Source organism: Poecilia reticulata, linkage group LG8, assembly GCF_000633615.1.
Source record: "Poecilia reticulata strain Guanapo linkage group LG8, Guppy_female_1.0+MT, whole genome shotgun sequence".
Taxonomy (NCBI): Eukaryota; Metazoa; Chordata; class Actinopteri; order Cyprinodontiformes; family Poeciliidae; genus Poecilia; species Poecilia reticulata.
In genome coordinates this window covers 3649983-3667713 of record NC_024338.1, presented here as the reverse complement: position 1 = coordinate 3667713, position 17731 = coordinate 3649983, and the positions used below count along the sequence as shown (strand labels likewise).

The 17731-nt window shown below is 35.8% G+C and overlaps 1 protein-coding gene across 3 annotated transcripts in view; it reads right to left on the bottom strand.

The window, feature by feature from the left end:
* pde4ba (phosphodiesterase 4B, cAMP-specific a) overlaps positions 1-17731 on the bottom strand; it is a 158562-nt gene that overhangs the window by 51881 nt on the left and 88950 nt on the right. For all 3 annotated transcript variants that reach the window (XM_008415176.2, XM_008415177.2, XM_008415178.2), the window contains 4 exons: positions 9367-9561; positions 7889-7925; positions 7615-7685; positions 3705-3757 (listed from right to left, as the gene is read on the bottom strand). In XM_008415176.2, coding sequence (XP_008413398.1) covers positions 3705-3757; positions 7615-7685; positions 7889-7925; positions 9367-9561 — 356 coding nt within the window. The remainder of the gene's footprint in view (positions 1-3704; positions 3758-7614; positions 7686-7888; positions 7926-9366; positions 9562-17731) is intronic.

The window sequence follows — 17731 nt, the reverse complement described above, 5'->3', positions numbered from 1 at the left end:
AAAAGTTCCTCAACTCTCCGATTCGCTTAAAAAAGTGAATAACTTATCAAGAGAATGCTTCAGTGACATTTATTTTCTAGTGATTGTAGGGAAGCGACAAATGATGGGAAATTTTATTTTAAAGTGGAATATTTTGCTCAAAGAATAAATGCACTCATTAAAGTTAACTTTCATTTGTTTTGCCAGTGTAAATAGCACTACTATAAAAGTTAAGTTTCTTTTATAGAATTTTACACATCTGGTACAAAAACGGTAAAGTAAGGTTCACAGCTTCACCCGCATTTCAGTTTGATGTTCTTCAAATATTTATGTACTACATATATCATGTTATGTATCAGTTTGTCAGTCCGTGCCGTGTGTGGAGACAGACAATAGGCCTTTGTCTTTCTGCATCCTATTTTTCCCCACATACACACTTAGTCTTTGCATGGTTTCCACCCGTCAAGCTACAACAGCTGAGAGACAGCAAAACAGGAACAATCCGATGTTCTCTTCCTGCCTCATATTTCCTGGTCCAGCAACTCCCGAATCAAAGAGAAGTAAAACAAAAAGATGAATGAAAACAAGAAGTAGCAAAAACACAAGCTGGAATAAATAAGAGAAGAGAGGACAGAGGCAGAGAGGAAGAACTGGAAGGGAGGGGAGGGGTTGATGTGTGGGGGGTCTTTATTGTAAATTTGTGTTTTTTATGTGACTGTGGGCCTCCTTCAGTGAGGATGTGGTCTGAGATCATGAGAGCTGAATGAAATCAAGCTGAGAGGAAATTGTGTGAATGTGGGTTAGGGGGGCTGTATAAGCTATAGCACAATCCCAATGCAATGTCTTTGTTTGTAAAAAACAAAACAAAAAAAAAAACCTTCAGGTATTTGGATACCTGTCTCAGCTACAAGTGGGAGACGGGTTGGCTTAGACTACCCCATAAAGTGGAAGTAAATACAAATCAATCTGACACTTAAGGAGACTTTAAATTGCAGCAGTGGAATTGTTTGCAGTTTTAAAGCAGCAACTTTTTCAAAACCTCTGAATACTCTGCAACTAGTGATTAGATAAAACCAAAATAAATTCAGCAAGTCTTGGAGATTAATCTATGCATACAATAACTTTGACTCTAAAATATAAAAATGAGAGAAAAAAAAATAATTAAATTGAAAAACATGAGCAAACAGTGTAATGAAAGACTAATGCTGCAAAGCTGTAAAAAAAAAATCCAAAATGTTTTTATAGGTTTTCTGAAAGGAGCAGGCTTGTGCAATGTTCAAGATCTTGCTAAATATTTAGGCGAGAAAATATAAAAACAAACTGTTTATGGTAATAATGCTCAAAATGTCACTTTAACCGTATGGCTCATTTAGTTGGTTTCTAAAATTTCTGCAGCCTTTATGTTATTTTAAACTGCAGACAGCAGTTAGCGTGACACAGTCATATTCAGTCTGGGGTTTTGCATCTCATTTCTTGTTCCCAGTTATGATCAACAAAGTAATATATGTAAAAATGTGAAAACATATAAAAACAAAACAAAAAAAATGCCTCTAAATGTAACTCATAATTGCTGCAAAATAGGTCACATTTCACAACACGGAGCTTTATGAGGCACACTTAGACACACACGCTCGCTCACGCACACGCTCACACACACAAACTCTTGTAGTCAAACTCATGAGCACCTGATGAGCTGCGGTTCTGAAGAAGGAAGTGAAAACTCAGTCCATCTGCTTTAACAGGAAGTCAACAGAAGCCACATACAGGCGTGCTGACGTCAATTAGAACCACAGGAACACCTCCCCATAACACACACACACACACTTACACACACACGCTTCACATTACTCATAAATGATGCATATATGCCTTGATAGACTCAATAACATCAGATCTCACATCGGTACACAGCGAGGCAACTTTTAAACTGTTTAAAACAATGAAAGGCTCACAGGGCCATTTAACACTAAAATGAAGAGCAATTTACACAAATATACTCAGCATCCAAAGTGAGCAACAAGATTCAAGCTCTACAAACCAGAGTTATCTGAAAACTGGTCGCATCTAGATTCTATTTAACAAATTTTTAAAAATTTTTTTTAAAACTTCTGGCTCTAATTTGGTCCAGATAGAAACTGAAATTAAATGATGCATGTTGCAGAAGCCAGGGTAAAGGAAAGATGTATGAAAACAGAACTAACCTTTACTGAACTGCCCAACTCTGTAGTTTCACTTGTCCTATGTTTTCGTCATATTTGACCCGAGTGGGTTTCTTTTAAAACATGGTATTTGATCGCTCGCTGTTCTCAGTTCCGTTGTGAATCGTCTCGCTCTTTTAAAATCAACATGTTTGTTGTTCTTGTTCTGACCTGACAGTGCAAAGCATGAAGGGCCAATAGGTGTGAAGCAAAAGACGTCAGGAGGCATTGCTCTATGTCGACAGTGACCCATCTCATTACTATCTTTTAAATGTTTCTTTAAATCAAGTTTCCATATTTTGGTAACACAAGATACATAATAACTTAGTGTTAATGATGATGTGCCAAATATTAAAACAATATTCTGACAGTAAAGATATATAAATATACTTTCAAATGTATTCTGCAAATGTATACCAAAGTTTTAAAAGTGGGCCTTTGTGTCATGTTATGTTCCCCATCAAAAAAAAAAGAAAATACTTGGAGTTGGTTTGATTCTTTCATGCATGTTTGAGGAATCCTTTGAATCTCTGATTCATAGGCTCCATTTGGGGTGCCTAATCGCCGGCTCTCACAAAACACCACTTCCGCTGCTCAGTTCCTTCAGACTAACGTCAGTAACAATTAGTAAACACTTTGCTGAAATGTGCTTCTGCTGATCTTAATCATACAAACTACGTCTCAGTCAAACGGTGGTTAAAGGCGTGATGAGATGCAGTGATGTGATGGCATGCTGAAGGTAGAGCGTCATGAAGAACAGGCGCTTCTCAAAGAGACAGGGGCACAATTTCAAGGCATTAGAATACAAAGTTAATTTTCTTTAAGTCCTGATTGATATATAAAACATTTCATAATAACTTAAGGTAACAGTTATTTGATTGCACTATAAGATGGCAGTATGTGCCTGGAAAACATATACCACCCAATTTAAATGTTGTTTTAAGTTGCAACTGTTCAATAATAAAAAGACAAAAAAATCTGAAGATTTGTATTTTTTATTTTTTTTAGAAAAGTAGAGCGTCTTAAAAGCATGTATTTCCCATGTATACCTACATTGTTATACAGGCTGCTCAGAAAATCCTAAAGGCGTAACCATAGATTTTCACACGTCTTTAAGATCTAGACATACATGTGGACACACCACAGCTCACAAACTCTCACACCGCAGTTTAAAGTTAAATATGATGAAAAACAAACAAGCTTGGAACAAGCTACTGTAACACACAGCTGTGTATTTGCAAGACTGTATGGGCATAGGCGAGTTTTTTTGTTTTTTTTGTCTGAGCTGCCTGATAAAATGTGTTTGAACTATGTTAATGAGCTTGATGACAAACTAGTCTGGACCACAGCGTTGGGGCTGCAGACAGATGGCAAAAAAGTGAGAGTTGTCACGTAGGCCAGTTCATGAAAAAGAAAGATGAATAAAAAAAAAGAGTGATTTAGGGGGCTAAAGGTGGAAGATATATTCTGTGATAGATCGTAAAGTCAGATGTAACTCGGATTAAGATATCACATGAGACTTCTTACCAGGCAGACAAACTCTGGTGATTGGAGGCTGAGTTGTTGCTGCTGGAGACCTCCTGGTTGAAGAAAAAGAAAGAAAAATTATATGAAGTAAAAATTATAAAATATACATGTATATTTTACATATATATATATACATGTATATTTAGTCTAATAACTTAGGAAATTCAGTTCCTATCCAAAATTTAAAAAAATGAAACTTTTTGCACCATAAAGGGAAAGAAAACACTGAAGCCAAGCAGATGCTACATTAGCTTTGCTCAAGGGCATGAGGGGGCAGGATAAAAATATATATACTTTATGTTTTATCTTCTGAAGAACAATAAATGTTCAGGTATGCACATTAAGGGAGCTAGAAGTGTTTGAAAAATGCATGACGTAGGAGTTATTTTTAATGTTTCTATGCTACCAAAAGGATGCATTCAAGTTTTATGTAATCTCTAATTGAGCCTTTTAATAACATTGGTGCAGGGATTATTTTTTGTTTATGCAAATTCTTATTGCTTGTATTTCTATGAAAAACTGGTCACATCTATATCTTGAAGATGTTCTTTGGATCACAGTCATAGTTGATGACCTGATTGTAACTCCATTTGCTCAGGTTAACACCTCATTGTCTGCTTTCTGGAATGTTCCTGTTTTCTTTTATTTCCCTAAGACGTGTGAAAATCTACGGTTACACCTTTAGGATTTTCTGAGCAGCCTGTAATACAATACAAGTTGATATGATGTAAGGAAGGAGTAGGTCACTTTCTATTGTGTACAGATCTTTTTTCAACTTATGTTCCATATTTACTCATTTCAGCATTATGCATGCAATGGTGAGTGAATCTTCACCATGGATATTTTCAGCATTTCCAAAAATTGTATCTCCCTTAGTTTAGCTGCTTCACAATCAGATGAATGTAAAATGTATTAAGTAATGTTATCTACTTAATGCCAAGAATCTTAATACGAATGGTTCAGCAAACAATTTTATGCTATGTTCACACAGCAGACAAATGCAAACCAAATCAGATTCTTTTGCCAATAAGGAACTAGGGGTTGCTCCTGTTAGTCTACTTTTAGACCAGTTTATTCTGTGCTCTTCTATGACGTTTTACATTTCACGTCTAGTCTCAGTCCCGTCACCATTGCTTTAGAAAAATAAGACAAAACTGATGTTTCTCAGATGAAAGATGAGAAACTGGGTGGGATTCAAACTTATCTACAAAAGTTGGAGTTTATGCTCCACTGTTGCTGTTGATTGTGCTTTCCTTTTATTAACTTAATTCATTTTTGCTATGATCTTACCACTATGCTGCCGGCTCCCATTGCTGAATAATTTTTAAATTGATCCATAAGCAGTTGCCTATGTTCTTCTTGTCCTTCTGCTGGTCGGTTTGGCAATATTTTCACAGGACTTTATTTCTCGTCGGACTTTATTTACGGGTACAAAATGCTGTACCATACACATTGTGCCACGTATACAGCGTACCTGCACCACCTATGAGGAAGTGGTGTACAAAACGAAGCCACGGGTACTGTACACGTTTTTTTTGGGTTTTATTATAGATCTTTATTGAGAAACAGCAACGGTACAAACAGGGCACAAATAGCATACATTGTCGTAAAATGTCCGCCACAATATACAAAGTCTATATGACACGCACATTTCTATTCTGGCTTTGGATAGATGTTATAAACTTGGCAGTATGTGAAAAACTAACTTCTGCAAAAAATCAAAATGCAAGTTCTATGGTTCAAAAGGCCTCTGTGCAGCTTTTTGGATTGACAAATTTGGTAAATAAGATTAGGAAATTGTTATATTTGAAATATCTTGGAAAAAAATTATGAACCGAATTACGTTTTTGGGATTTTTCTTTGCAGTTTTTAGCATTTTATTTAGTTGTTATGGATTAATAACGTATAAATTGTGAAAGACCTGGATTTAAGGATTGTACTGATGTATTGGTTATTGAAATGCTTCAAATAATGGCTGTGCAGCATCCAAAAATGTAAAACAATAAGCTCATGAGAACCTTTATAATTCTAGCCCTAAAAGGGTTAAAACATTCACACAGAAGTCTGATTTTGATCGCATCATTTCACCACGCAAGAAAATAAAGGACTACAGATTATTAAAAAAATTGGAATTGAGCATCAAGACCTGCATGGCAACATAGAGTTAGTTTTTAACTGAATAAATTGTGGTAACAATTGTGTACAGCAAAGAGAAAGATGATAAAATGGACGTTTTATCAATTACCGTTCAATTATCCTATGCAGACACAGCAGTGTTATTCTATTTCCTTTTATAGACTTTATGAAAAAGTTTTTATGTCACAAGACTGCCCTTTGCATTGATGATTTAATTTGAATTGTTTATTAAAATCCAGTTTTTGGTTAGGCATATCCTTATCAGACATAGTATACTCTAAATGTTAGAAACATTAAACATTTGTTACGTGTTGCTGTTATACTTTTATGTGGCCAGGTTATTATAAAATGTTAAAATTCTTAAAAAAAAAACAACAACACAAAGACACGATGAAAGTTGTGGAGAATTGAGAACAATTGTAAATAAAGATGTGGATGTTCTGTGCCTGTCTGTTGTGAACTCGATAGCCCTTAGAACAAGGTGCATTGTATTATAACTACTAACTATGCTGGTGTATTGCTTTTTAAACATAGGTTCTTGGATGTTTTGCTTCTACAGGAAGAGGGAGTATCACAGGATTTCTACCGTCAGCAGGATCTGTCAAAAATAAGCTAGAAATAATTTTAATAAAGCATTATTAAAGGAACATTAAATATCTCTGCTTATTATGAGTTAACTGTCAGCATGGCCAATGCTGTGTAGCTTATCACAATAGATAACTTCAATGATAATGTGTGAATTTGTGCTAAGGAGGTGTAAAAAACACTGAATTTAGCATCTAACATTCTGTGTAGAATAAATATACTGAGTTTGCATATTCATATATTTGCCTTGTCTCTAGCTCTTCACTCCTGTCTCTGAAGGAGAGTCAGATGAATGTAGGTCACACAGCCTTCAGGTAGTCAGGACTCCATTCCAACTGTTAATCTGGTTGCTGCTGGAAGCAGGCTGCTCTTTGCATGTTTAGAAAGTGTAATATGCACAAATAAATAAGCCCTCACTTAGGAAAGAATATAGTAAGTAAGTATACTATGATCCATATGTTTTAAGAGCATATGAATCAGTACTGACTGCTGATGCTGAAGAATATCGCTGATTCTGTAAGAAGCTGTCACACTTAAAAATGTAAAATGTATTTTTGCAGCCTCAGTGGTCACTGAAAAACAATAGATAAGTGGGTCCATGTGGGACTGCATTTGCCTCAGAACAGCAGAGCAGCTCTTTGTACATCAGTTTACCTTCAAGAAATTTTATAAAAAGATTGTTTACGCTGCAAGAATCAGTTGCAACAAATTATTAAATGTGACAAATTATTATTACTGCAAAATGTTAAAACTGTTTGCAGATGGTCTCAATCTGTATATTTGTGTGTTTGTATGAGGATAGTGTTTGTTGCTCCAAGTAGCATCTCAGCTGGTGAGTGGTGGGAACAGCAGTGATGTCACACGTCTAGCCTCAATTTTATTTACAACTCAATACTGACACCATGTGGAAAATGGATGTAGTTGCAATCTGAATTCTTAATTTTTTTTTGTTTTATATTTTTAAAAAAAACAATACCGGTTTCAGGGTATGCAATTTTCTGTCTATGTTTATTTAGAATAAACATTGAATTTGATTGCAGATGCAGATTTTTATATGTTTGTTCTTTTTTTTATGACTGATTGAGGTATTTTTACAATGTTGTGAGCAACTGCTGATGTATTCTGAAAGCAGGAAAAAATATATATAAAGAAACTTTTTATGCCTGGTCTTTGATGTTGTCATACTTACTTGCTGGAGGCACACTGGACATTTGTCAGAACAGTGAAGTTATTCCTCACACTTCGAAGGCTTGCCAAAACCTACAAAGGAAGTGAGAGAGGTGATCAGTGGCATCCTTTGTGCTCGTTAGTTTAGCAGCCGGTTTATTTACGCATCACGTGGCCATTAAATATTTGTTTTATTTGGCTTGATTTTGTCCAACATGGTTCAGCAAACATTATTCATCAATAGGGAAATAAAAGAAAACAGGAACATTCCAGAAAGCAGACAATGAGGTGTTTACCTGAGCAAATGGAGTTACAATCAGGTCATCGCCATGTCTGCATGGGGAGAAATACAGTAAATAAATTATAAAAGGCAAGATGCCCCAAATATTACTTTTCTATGGACTTTTTTCACATAATCGGAAAGTAAAGCATTTGTTAGAAATTGTAAATACTGTGCAACAAGTGCAAACATAAAATATGATGTGACTTAAATAACTTCCTCCTTCTGTTTCAGTGAGTAGCATTCAGACAATGTCTAAGAGAGTAAACACTTTGATCTAACAGCATTTCCCAATTGGGAAGTAAAAAACATTAAATGACATCAAATCTGTCTTTACCCTGTTGACATGTTTAATAGAAAAGTTATTAGAATGCTTAGCGATTTTATGTTAACCAAATGAAAACAAGCTAATACATTTTCATGGCAACATTTTTGAGAGTAGCAAATTTTAGAGTGCTGTCAGGCGTCTGGACTTAGTTATTTTTAGGTAAGAGCTCCAGATTAAGATCACGACCCCTGCTTTATATAACTGTAATTACATTACATTTGCAGAATGGTCAGAGGGGAAAGCAGAGGTGATTGTGCTGATTTTATTTAAACTGAGCAATATCTTGATACCTGACCTTTTCTTTAAGTCTTATTTATTTAAAGGAAAACTGTTGTGCTTCATAGTGAGGATACATAGTTAAACCTCAGTATTATATGCGCAGAATGTTATCATTTTGTTTGTGAGAAGTCAAATTTGACTTTTATTCAACTTTTGTTCCCTCAGCTTTCAGCGTGCTGTAGGCATAGTCTAATGGGAGTAGTGACAAGGGAGCTGCAATATTGGATTGTTCAACATTGTAGATCCAATCTTGCAATATCAATCAGCTTGGAGAAATTAGCAACTTCAAAAGCTCCTAAAGGAGACCCTCCTAATTAATGAAGGCAGGCGTTGGGTCTCTTCTGCAGCCAAAGGAATAAGAAATCCTGCACTTAGATTCTAAGATGTGCCTCCCATCATAGTTTGGGAAGTCAAGTGTTTTATGAAATTTTCTTAGCACAAAACCCTCCAATGTCAATTTTAAGTGATATTAAAAAAACTGAAGAAGTTGGAAACAACAACAACTTGGCCATGGAGGGTTAATTCACACTAAATCTGTGGCTGTAGTTGTATGCTGGAATATACAGTATGCTGGAATCACCAACTGTCTGCAGAGTCAACAGCTACAGGCCTCTGGATTTTGTGACCTTCAGATTATCTTAAGAACAGTACCCAGAGAGCTTCATGAAAGCACTGACTTCAAACAGACAATGCTTTTAGAACAAATAGGGTGACCAACACCAGTGTCTAATCTCACAAATGCTCTCCTAGAAAAATGGTCAAATAGTAGAAATATATTTCTGAACTGTGTGGAAAACCTTCCCAGAGGAGTTGGAGCTGTTGCAGCTGCAAAGGACAGGCCAACACCATTATTTGTTTTTAAACGTCTCAATGGTACAATAACTTACAGTTCAGAGGCGATGGAGGAGTTTCGTGACATGGACTTGGGGGAAAGCTCATAGTCGCTGTCAGAGCGATACAGGAAGGACTCCCGGCGCTGGTTATGTCCCGGGAAGTTGGTGTGGAGCACCAGACCCGAGCCGGGGGACGCCTGGGGGTCCAGTGGGCTGCAGCTAGCTGATGGGCCATTCTCCACGTCAAAACTGCAAACAGAGCAACGTTTTAAAGTGGTTAATATGTTTTCTTATTTAAATACTGACTGTCTTCATAATCTATTAAACCATCGAGGAGTCTTGGCTCTGAAATTTAGACAAAATATACATAAGACATGAGACATAAAACATAGATCAGTCCAGAAGAGGAATTTCTCCTGATCAGTGTCTCATTATCCAACACATCATTTGGTTTTGCGGACTGTGAATGAACAGACAAAGAGGACAAATATTTTCATACCCCTGTGATGCGTTTGTGCACTCCTACCTATTTATATCACTGAATGCGCACACAGTGCAGTGAAATGACTTAGCATGGCGTCCCAGGAAGGGCAAGTTGACATGGTGTTTATTTSTTGATGAGTAGAGAGAATGAAGCTTCTGTCCAACGAGACGAAAAAAATGGAGAGATGAGGGAAAACCTCATCTTTGTCCGGTCCCTTCTAGCAAACAAACTTYTTTWAATTTCTGTTAATATGCAATGGTGAAATTCTCAACGTCTGTGTTTTCTCTCTTTGGTCTGCCCTCATTGCCCCTTTTGTGTAGTAAACTCAGGTCAGCAAAAAGTCTGGTGCTTACACAACAAATGAGAGCAAGAATAAGACCAAGAACTCAGGTATATTCACCTTTGCTTTTCCACCAAAACATGCCGAGTCCTTCCTGTGCAGCCCTAGATAGAATCATGTATGCAAAACAATTTTCCAGGTGACAAAAATCACCTGCATCAAGTTGGAAATTGACTGACATCACTTTGTTTCACTATAAACAGCGATCAAAAAGGCTCGTCCCTTTTAATTGTACGCTTTTTGTGGGAAATTTGCAGCTCAGAATTTTTTATTTRCTTTAATGAATGCCGTCCCCGCACAGAAACAGACTGGACTTTCTTACCCACTGCAAGAAAAACAGGAAGTTAATAAGACTCAACAAATAACTGAAAAAAATTATAGACTGAGGCCAAAGATTAAAAAAATTGTGTCATTAATTTAGGAGCTGAGCCTAAGAAGAGAAGCTTTAGGAGCTATAGAACCAAGTAAGATTAAAATAACAWTAAAGAAGAGAAACAAAAGCTTTAAGTACTGTTTTCTGCWTCATATCGACAKMATTTTAMAGCCATATAGATCTATAAARAGTATCAGAAGTTGTAAAAGTAATGCTTTTCAGATGTTCAATATTTAAATTCCTTRAACCACACGTCAAACYTAAGGCCCGGAGGCCAAATCCGGCCCACAATAACACTGTAAGTGGTCCTCTAGACTCTAGGGGGCCACTTAAATGAAACTTAAATGAAACTTAAATGAAACTTAAATAAAGCTCATCATGGTACTGGGATGGTATTAAACAAATTTTAGACACCAACTAAAATGAAAGAATAGTTGTAGTTTGTTACAACTATTCTTTCACATGTTTTGGTTTCTCTGCAAAAAATGTGAAGAGAAACCATGTTAAGCAGAACTACTATGAACTGYRTTGTGTATCTTATGTGTATTTATTCATAAACTTAAACATTACCAAYATTTGTTTCTCATYAAATGACATGCTGTCCAGTGACACGTTTTCTAGATTTCTAGAAACAAAATTCTTCTTGGACTTGTTATCAGAGATTTCTTCAGGGATCAAGATTATTTATTTAAAACAGAATAAAAAACTAAAATCTAAATAAAGGTATTTAGCAATAATTCTTTTGTTGTTTCATTTAACACTTTTTTCATGGTAAAATGTTAAATGGGGGAAAAAAAGTGGTGCTTACACGTCGTGTTCACATCAGTTTAGTTGGTTGTTGGTGTCTAATTATGTTGCCAAACTCTGACCGATTTGCTTCTTGAATCTAATCATGTAATAACTTCACTCAGATCTAGCACCAACTTTTCAGTTTAACAACAGTGTAGTTATGGAAGCTCCATGCTCCATATTTTCTTTTTTCTACATTTTTCCAGATCTTGTAAATACTTAAAGGTGATTTCCATACTTTCCCACACTTTTAAGACTCTGTGGGAACCCTGCGTACAGAGASCGAAAAATAAAAAATATAGGAGCAGTATGGAATTTCAGAGCAACAACAATAAAACKTATAGACAGTATCAATTACCCTGAGAGWGTTGTKCAAGACTGTTCCCCCCTCAGGTCAACCCACTGCTTTGCATCATTATCACATGTACAGACAACATACTCTGAAATGAGTGCTGCCGAACACATCTCACATTTGTGTAGTCTTGCTTTCCCTCAAAGCAAAACAAGAAATTTCACATTTTTGTTTAAAAAAAAATAAAAATACAAGGCCAAGAATAAAATGGGGAGTAAATAATCTTTGTTGCTACTAAAACGTTTAAGAAAATAGGCTTATTTAAAATGTGGAAAAGTACTACTAAAGGCAATGTTCACGTGTGATAAAACTAYAGCTTTTAACAAGCTATGCTCAACTAGACTATTTGAGGAAGACTTTTTTTTTTTTTATCTTACCACCACTGAATTAGCAGAACAGTGCAYACCAACAATGGTCTGGGTTTCATTTCATGAGGGAAGACTTTTCAGTTCAGTAACTCGTGTCAGAAAGTCACTGATGTAGAACAGGTATGAAATGTACTATTAGAGACAGAGGGCTGTTGCATTTTGCATGAAACTTGGCACAGACAGAGAAGGAAAACAATGATATATATATATATATATATATATATATATATAGCACATTTTGTTGTAAATCTTCACATTCTTTGAAATCTTTCACATTTTGTGACATTTAAATTGAAAAGTCGAATGCATTTTGATGAGATTTTAAGTGACAGGCCAACACAAAGAAGTGCACAGCATGGCGTGCATGTATTGAGTCCCAGCAGTCAACTTTGTAGAAGCAGTTTTCACTTCAGTTGCAAGTATTTTGAGGTTTGTCTCTACCAGCTTCACACATCCAAAAACTGGAATAGTTGCCAGTTTTGCAAAAATAGACCAAACTAAGTGAGCATAAATCGAAAGCACTGACAACAATTTTCACAGACTCTATTGATTATTACTAAATATGTGAGTCTGAAATTATAAAGTGACAAAATGGGAAACCATTTAACTARGATGTATACATTTTAAAGAATTTGTATGCCCCTTAGTGTTTGCATTTAAGTTAGATTGGTGTTCTGTTAGCTACTGAAATAAGAGAATAAAGCAAACATTGAGAAGAGTTTCATTTCTAAGCGTATAAAATAATAACATAAAAYGTCTCTACAATAAACTGAAGTTTAAAAGTTACCATTTAAGGACAGTMTGATTTTTATATAAAAACAACATTTTGAAACAAGTATTATTACTCTACTGTGAATGCAATGGCAACGTTTAGGTCTTGTTGCACATTTTACACATGATGTGAGGTCAACCCCTAATAGGGAAGTGATTGAAGAAAGCTAAATATAGGATTTTCAAAGATCACTTGATACTCCAGGACAGAAAATGTCCACTCATTAGCTCCTCTGAGGTAGCAAAACTTAGAAGTACCAAAAGTTGACATTAAAATCTTACATAATTTACTATGGTTGTAAACTGCACAACTCAATGCCCCGGTGGCCTTCTTTATATCTGTGTGCTCTTGCAGTCAGCAATAAAGAGAGAACCRATTCATCCAGCAGACTAAATCACATTGTCAGTTTTATGACACAGAAAGCTTTTAACAGCATTTTTTATGGTTTAGAAAGTAATTACCGGTAATGACACACAAATAGTAAGCAAGCTGTCTAGTACAAAGGGAGGACATTAAGGAAGTTAGCCTTGAAAAAGTTTGGGAGCAAAGATCCTTTGCTATGTGATGGAGCGAGAGCTGTGGTGGTTTGGTGGATGAAGAGATTTGTCTGGCAAGCTGGCAAGAAACCACAAATTTATTATCTCTCTGTAAAGTTTACATCTTGATAAAGCAAACTAAAATGACTTAAAAATAAAACAAAACACAAAAATGTTCCACATTACAGTGCTTACTGTTGTAAATCTTTTCAATTGGCTGCCAGAGAAGATGCCAACGTTTTCTCCATCTCTATGGAGACAGGGAAGTCCTGTTGCTGTGAACCAAGATTCTGCAAACTGAATTAAGACTACAAAGCTTCTTCCACGCACACAAAACAAGATGAACTTTGATGTTTGGAAATATTTAAATTTACAGAAAAACAGGAACAGTGATGGTGTGGAAACTCTTATTAGCAGCATGTCCGTAAAGCAACCAATTGTAAGCTGGCTACAGAAGCACATAGCCTGACTAACATCAGCTTCTATACAGCAGAATAGAAAAAGCTATACTGTGGCACAGCAAGATTAAAACTTCACCAGTTTGGACAAAGTTTTAGAAACTTTTTTGTTTAATTCTGTATGCCAGGACTAAAATACATTATACCGATATGATCAATGCGATATAAATTTTGGGAAAATATATATTTTTTTTAATTAAATTATTGCAATCTTGCTACATATTTGCTAAAAACTTTTTGTACAAACACTAACAACTTACAATCTCAAACAGGCATGTTGAACAGTAAACATCTAAATGTCTCTCCAACCACAGGAGAACCGGTAAGGTGTCGAGGATGAGAACAGTTATTGTTAATCCAAACTGAAGATAAAAACACCCACAGTTCAAACACTCGATGAAACAGAAAGAGTTTTCCACTTTGAAGGGAAATGAGTAAACTCCACAGACTCGTGGAGTTTGGGAATATGTGGACAGAAACTAAGTGGAAGTAGTTTTTTTTTTTTTTTTTTTTTCCCCAGACTCCTTAGAGAGCCCATTTATAGAAATTCCCTTGTAAATTCATTTCTTCTAAGCAATTACAATGTGCGTCTCAGTCATACTTTTTCCATTTTGCCACTAAAGCAATCAGAATTGTCCTTTTTAGACGCCAGGATGACACAGCATTCCTTTCCCATGATCCATCTGCATACGTCAGGCAGTGAGTGAAGACGGACCCCCTGACACGGGACAGAACTGCTGTCCCACCATTTAGTGTTTAGATACTTGAGCCTCGGCTTTAGCAAATCTAACCAGCACAAAATTAAATAAGATTCTAGAAAACTGCTAAAATGAGTAAATAAGAGTTACTCCGGTAAATGCCAGATAAATGAATCTATTAATATTCTCCAGTAGAAGAAACAGGAAATTGAAGGGCCACATTATGAGCCATTATTGTTAAGGGGTGGATAATTGGCTGAACTCAATTATTTAAGACAGTTGATAATCAGCATTAAATGTGATTTTATTGGCTGTGGATCACAGCAGTCATTTCATATTACTGAAACTGTATATTGTCTAACAGAAGACCACTAAATTTGATATATTTTTTCCATACTTTTGTTTTTCAACGCAGGTCAGTTCAAGCCAAACAAAGATCAATTATACACATTACTGGTCTAAAGCCTTAGATGTTAGTTAAAAAATTAATTGTAAAATCAGGAATTTAGGACATTTTAAATTCAATAACAACAGTGTGTAGCGACTTTCAACACATTTTTTTTCTTATGATTAAGACAGCCAGTTGTATTTCTTTCTTCTTCTAGGAAATGCGACTCCACTTCCCAGCTATGAGACAATGGTATTGTAATCAGCATCCTGTTTGTAGAGTCTGTGACAGGATTTTTGGTAAGTGTCACAGCAGTTTGAAAATTGGACAAATCTGCAGTGCACTGGTTGCCTCACAGCAAAAACATCCTGGGTTCCTGTTTTGGTATCTGCTCCATGACCATATTGGGTTTTCTGTGGGTATTCCAGTCTCAGCCTGCATATTATATTAATTGGAGGCTCTCAGTTGCCCTTCAGGGAGTGAGAACATGAATAGTTGTTTGTCTTCTGTATCTGATGACCCCACCATACAATGTGGGAATAATAGGAAGATATGGAATTAATAACTGATGTGGTCCAATGCTTTTTTCGCAGAACCCTTATCTAAAGTTTGATCATTATGAATGATAGAAGGATCGACAGTTTTTAAAATCTAAACTCTGACTCTAACATGAGTCAGCGTGTCACTTTGGCGGAAGACCCAAGTACAAGCAAGAGGCAGGAAAGATCATCCTGAAGTAAAATGTTGACAATAATAGACGGAAAACAGTCACAAAAAAGCAGCTGACATGAAGGGAAACTAATAAAAAGCAAACCATCTGTGGTAACATGACAACTCAACAAGGACATAGAATGTGAGGAGCGATTACTGGAATATTGAACTGGAATATGAGTTTAATTAACCAAGCTTTATGTAACAGTGGGAGTAAAGGAACTGGTGTACTGAGTAAAAATGGCAAGAAAGCAAGGATGAATACAGGAAAAGAGATGTTGGAAAAAGCTGAACATAATTAAACAACATCAAAAACATAAGGATTTACTGAGCATGCAAATAAGCAACAGTGAAAACGCTGGTGATAAATGTAAGTCTTTCTGATTGTGACACCCCATGTACAGCTGAGAGACAATAACCTAATTAACATTCAAAAGATGTCACGTTTTCATGGTATGATGGACTTTGAACCAAAACTGAAAAGTATGATGTAATCCTTTTATTTTCCAAACCAAAACCAACTGCTGATAAAATAATTTAAACAAGATTTTAGCTCCAGCATGTATATTTATGAATAATATTTAAATGTTTATGCATATATATTGTTTATAAAATGACCTCTGATATTAATAGTTTTTGTAGTGAGTGTGCTTGTCACATAGAACATTCACCATTTTCTTATTAGCTTGCACAAAAATGCTGACAGACATTCTTGTAACATTCAGAAATATCTTGAAAACCTTCATATTTGTAGAGACAGGTGGAGGAGGGGCAGTACTGAGTTACACTTTGGTCCATGAAACTGGAGAAAACTCTCTTCACTCCAGTGATTTTCCTGGAATCTCATTAAAAAGGACTTTAAAGTGTAGGAATCGTGTGACGGGAAACTTTTGTTCTGCTAAAACTAAACTTTTTAAGAGCTTGGTTACTGCCTCCTGACGACTTATAATTCATGTTTCTCAGCTGAAATCAGCTATCAATACACTATGTGTTCTTCTAAAGACTGCAAAGTAAACTTAGGAGCAAACAGTAGCATATTTACATAAAGCAGTTTTAAATAAAGCTCAGTTTGAGTGGTTCTTCCAGTTATGAGGCAAATACAATTCAAACATTCTCTTTCACTTGCTCTTGCTTCTGCTCGGCCATGTTTGAACAGGTAACTATTAAATAACATCACTTGGAACTAATTATAAGTTTTCTTACTGCAGTTTCAGTTGAACTTAGTTACTTCTGGAAAAATCTATGCAACGCTGTTCGACTGTAACTTAACCTTCATTGATGTGTCTATAATTCTTCATGACAAAAGTAAAAAGATATTCTAATTTAGCTCCATAACTTTGTATTGTAACTTAAAATAAATATATAAAGGATAGACAGATACATGGGCATTCAAAGAAGTTTCTAATATCTGTTTTTTTTAGACAAAGACTAATTTAATCTATTTCCTGCTGATTGTTGTACACAGCTTTTCTGTTGCTAAGCTATTTCACATGTAAAATCAACTAAAACAAACACTGTTTCTACACCACAGTCTATCAAGAAGATGTAGAAACTGTTTTATTATTATTACAAGAGATGCCTAAAAAATAGAAACTGTTACTTATTAAACTTAACTTGATCATCTTGGGTTTTCTGGAAAGGAAACCCTTTGGGGTTGAACAAACAGAAGCGCTATGGCAACCCCTCCTGTTTTTCCACCGTATTTTCTGAGTTTTGATGTCATTTCTTCAGATTAATGACAGTGCTAACAATGACAATCAAGCAGATTCCCAAATGAGGTTAAAAGTCACTGGAAATTGCTGGCACTGCAGAGGATATACTGACATGGAGACAATATATTTGTCCATTGTAGGAGATTTTTAATGTTTTTTATCTCCCAGCTCAATAAAATAAGACTCTCTAACATTCCCTAGAAGGAGTGATAAGTTGATCCCATCAGCCAGAGTAAAAATAGTCACTGAATTTTATGTCCCAAAGATCTCTGACATTTTCCTTCCATAAATCTCTGACAAATATACGTCACATAAATTGGGGTAATTGCCAGAAGCAGAGTACCCAACCTTCATCGGAACGTGATCTGCAGCTCTCACTGGAGCGGTTCGCAGCCGAGTGTGAAGCGGCCGGGATGAGGCTCAGTGCCTCCAAATCCG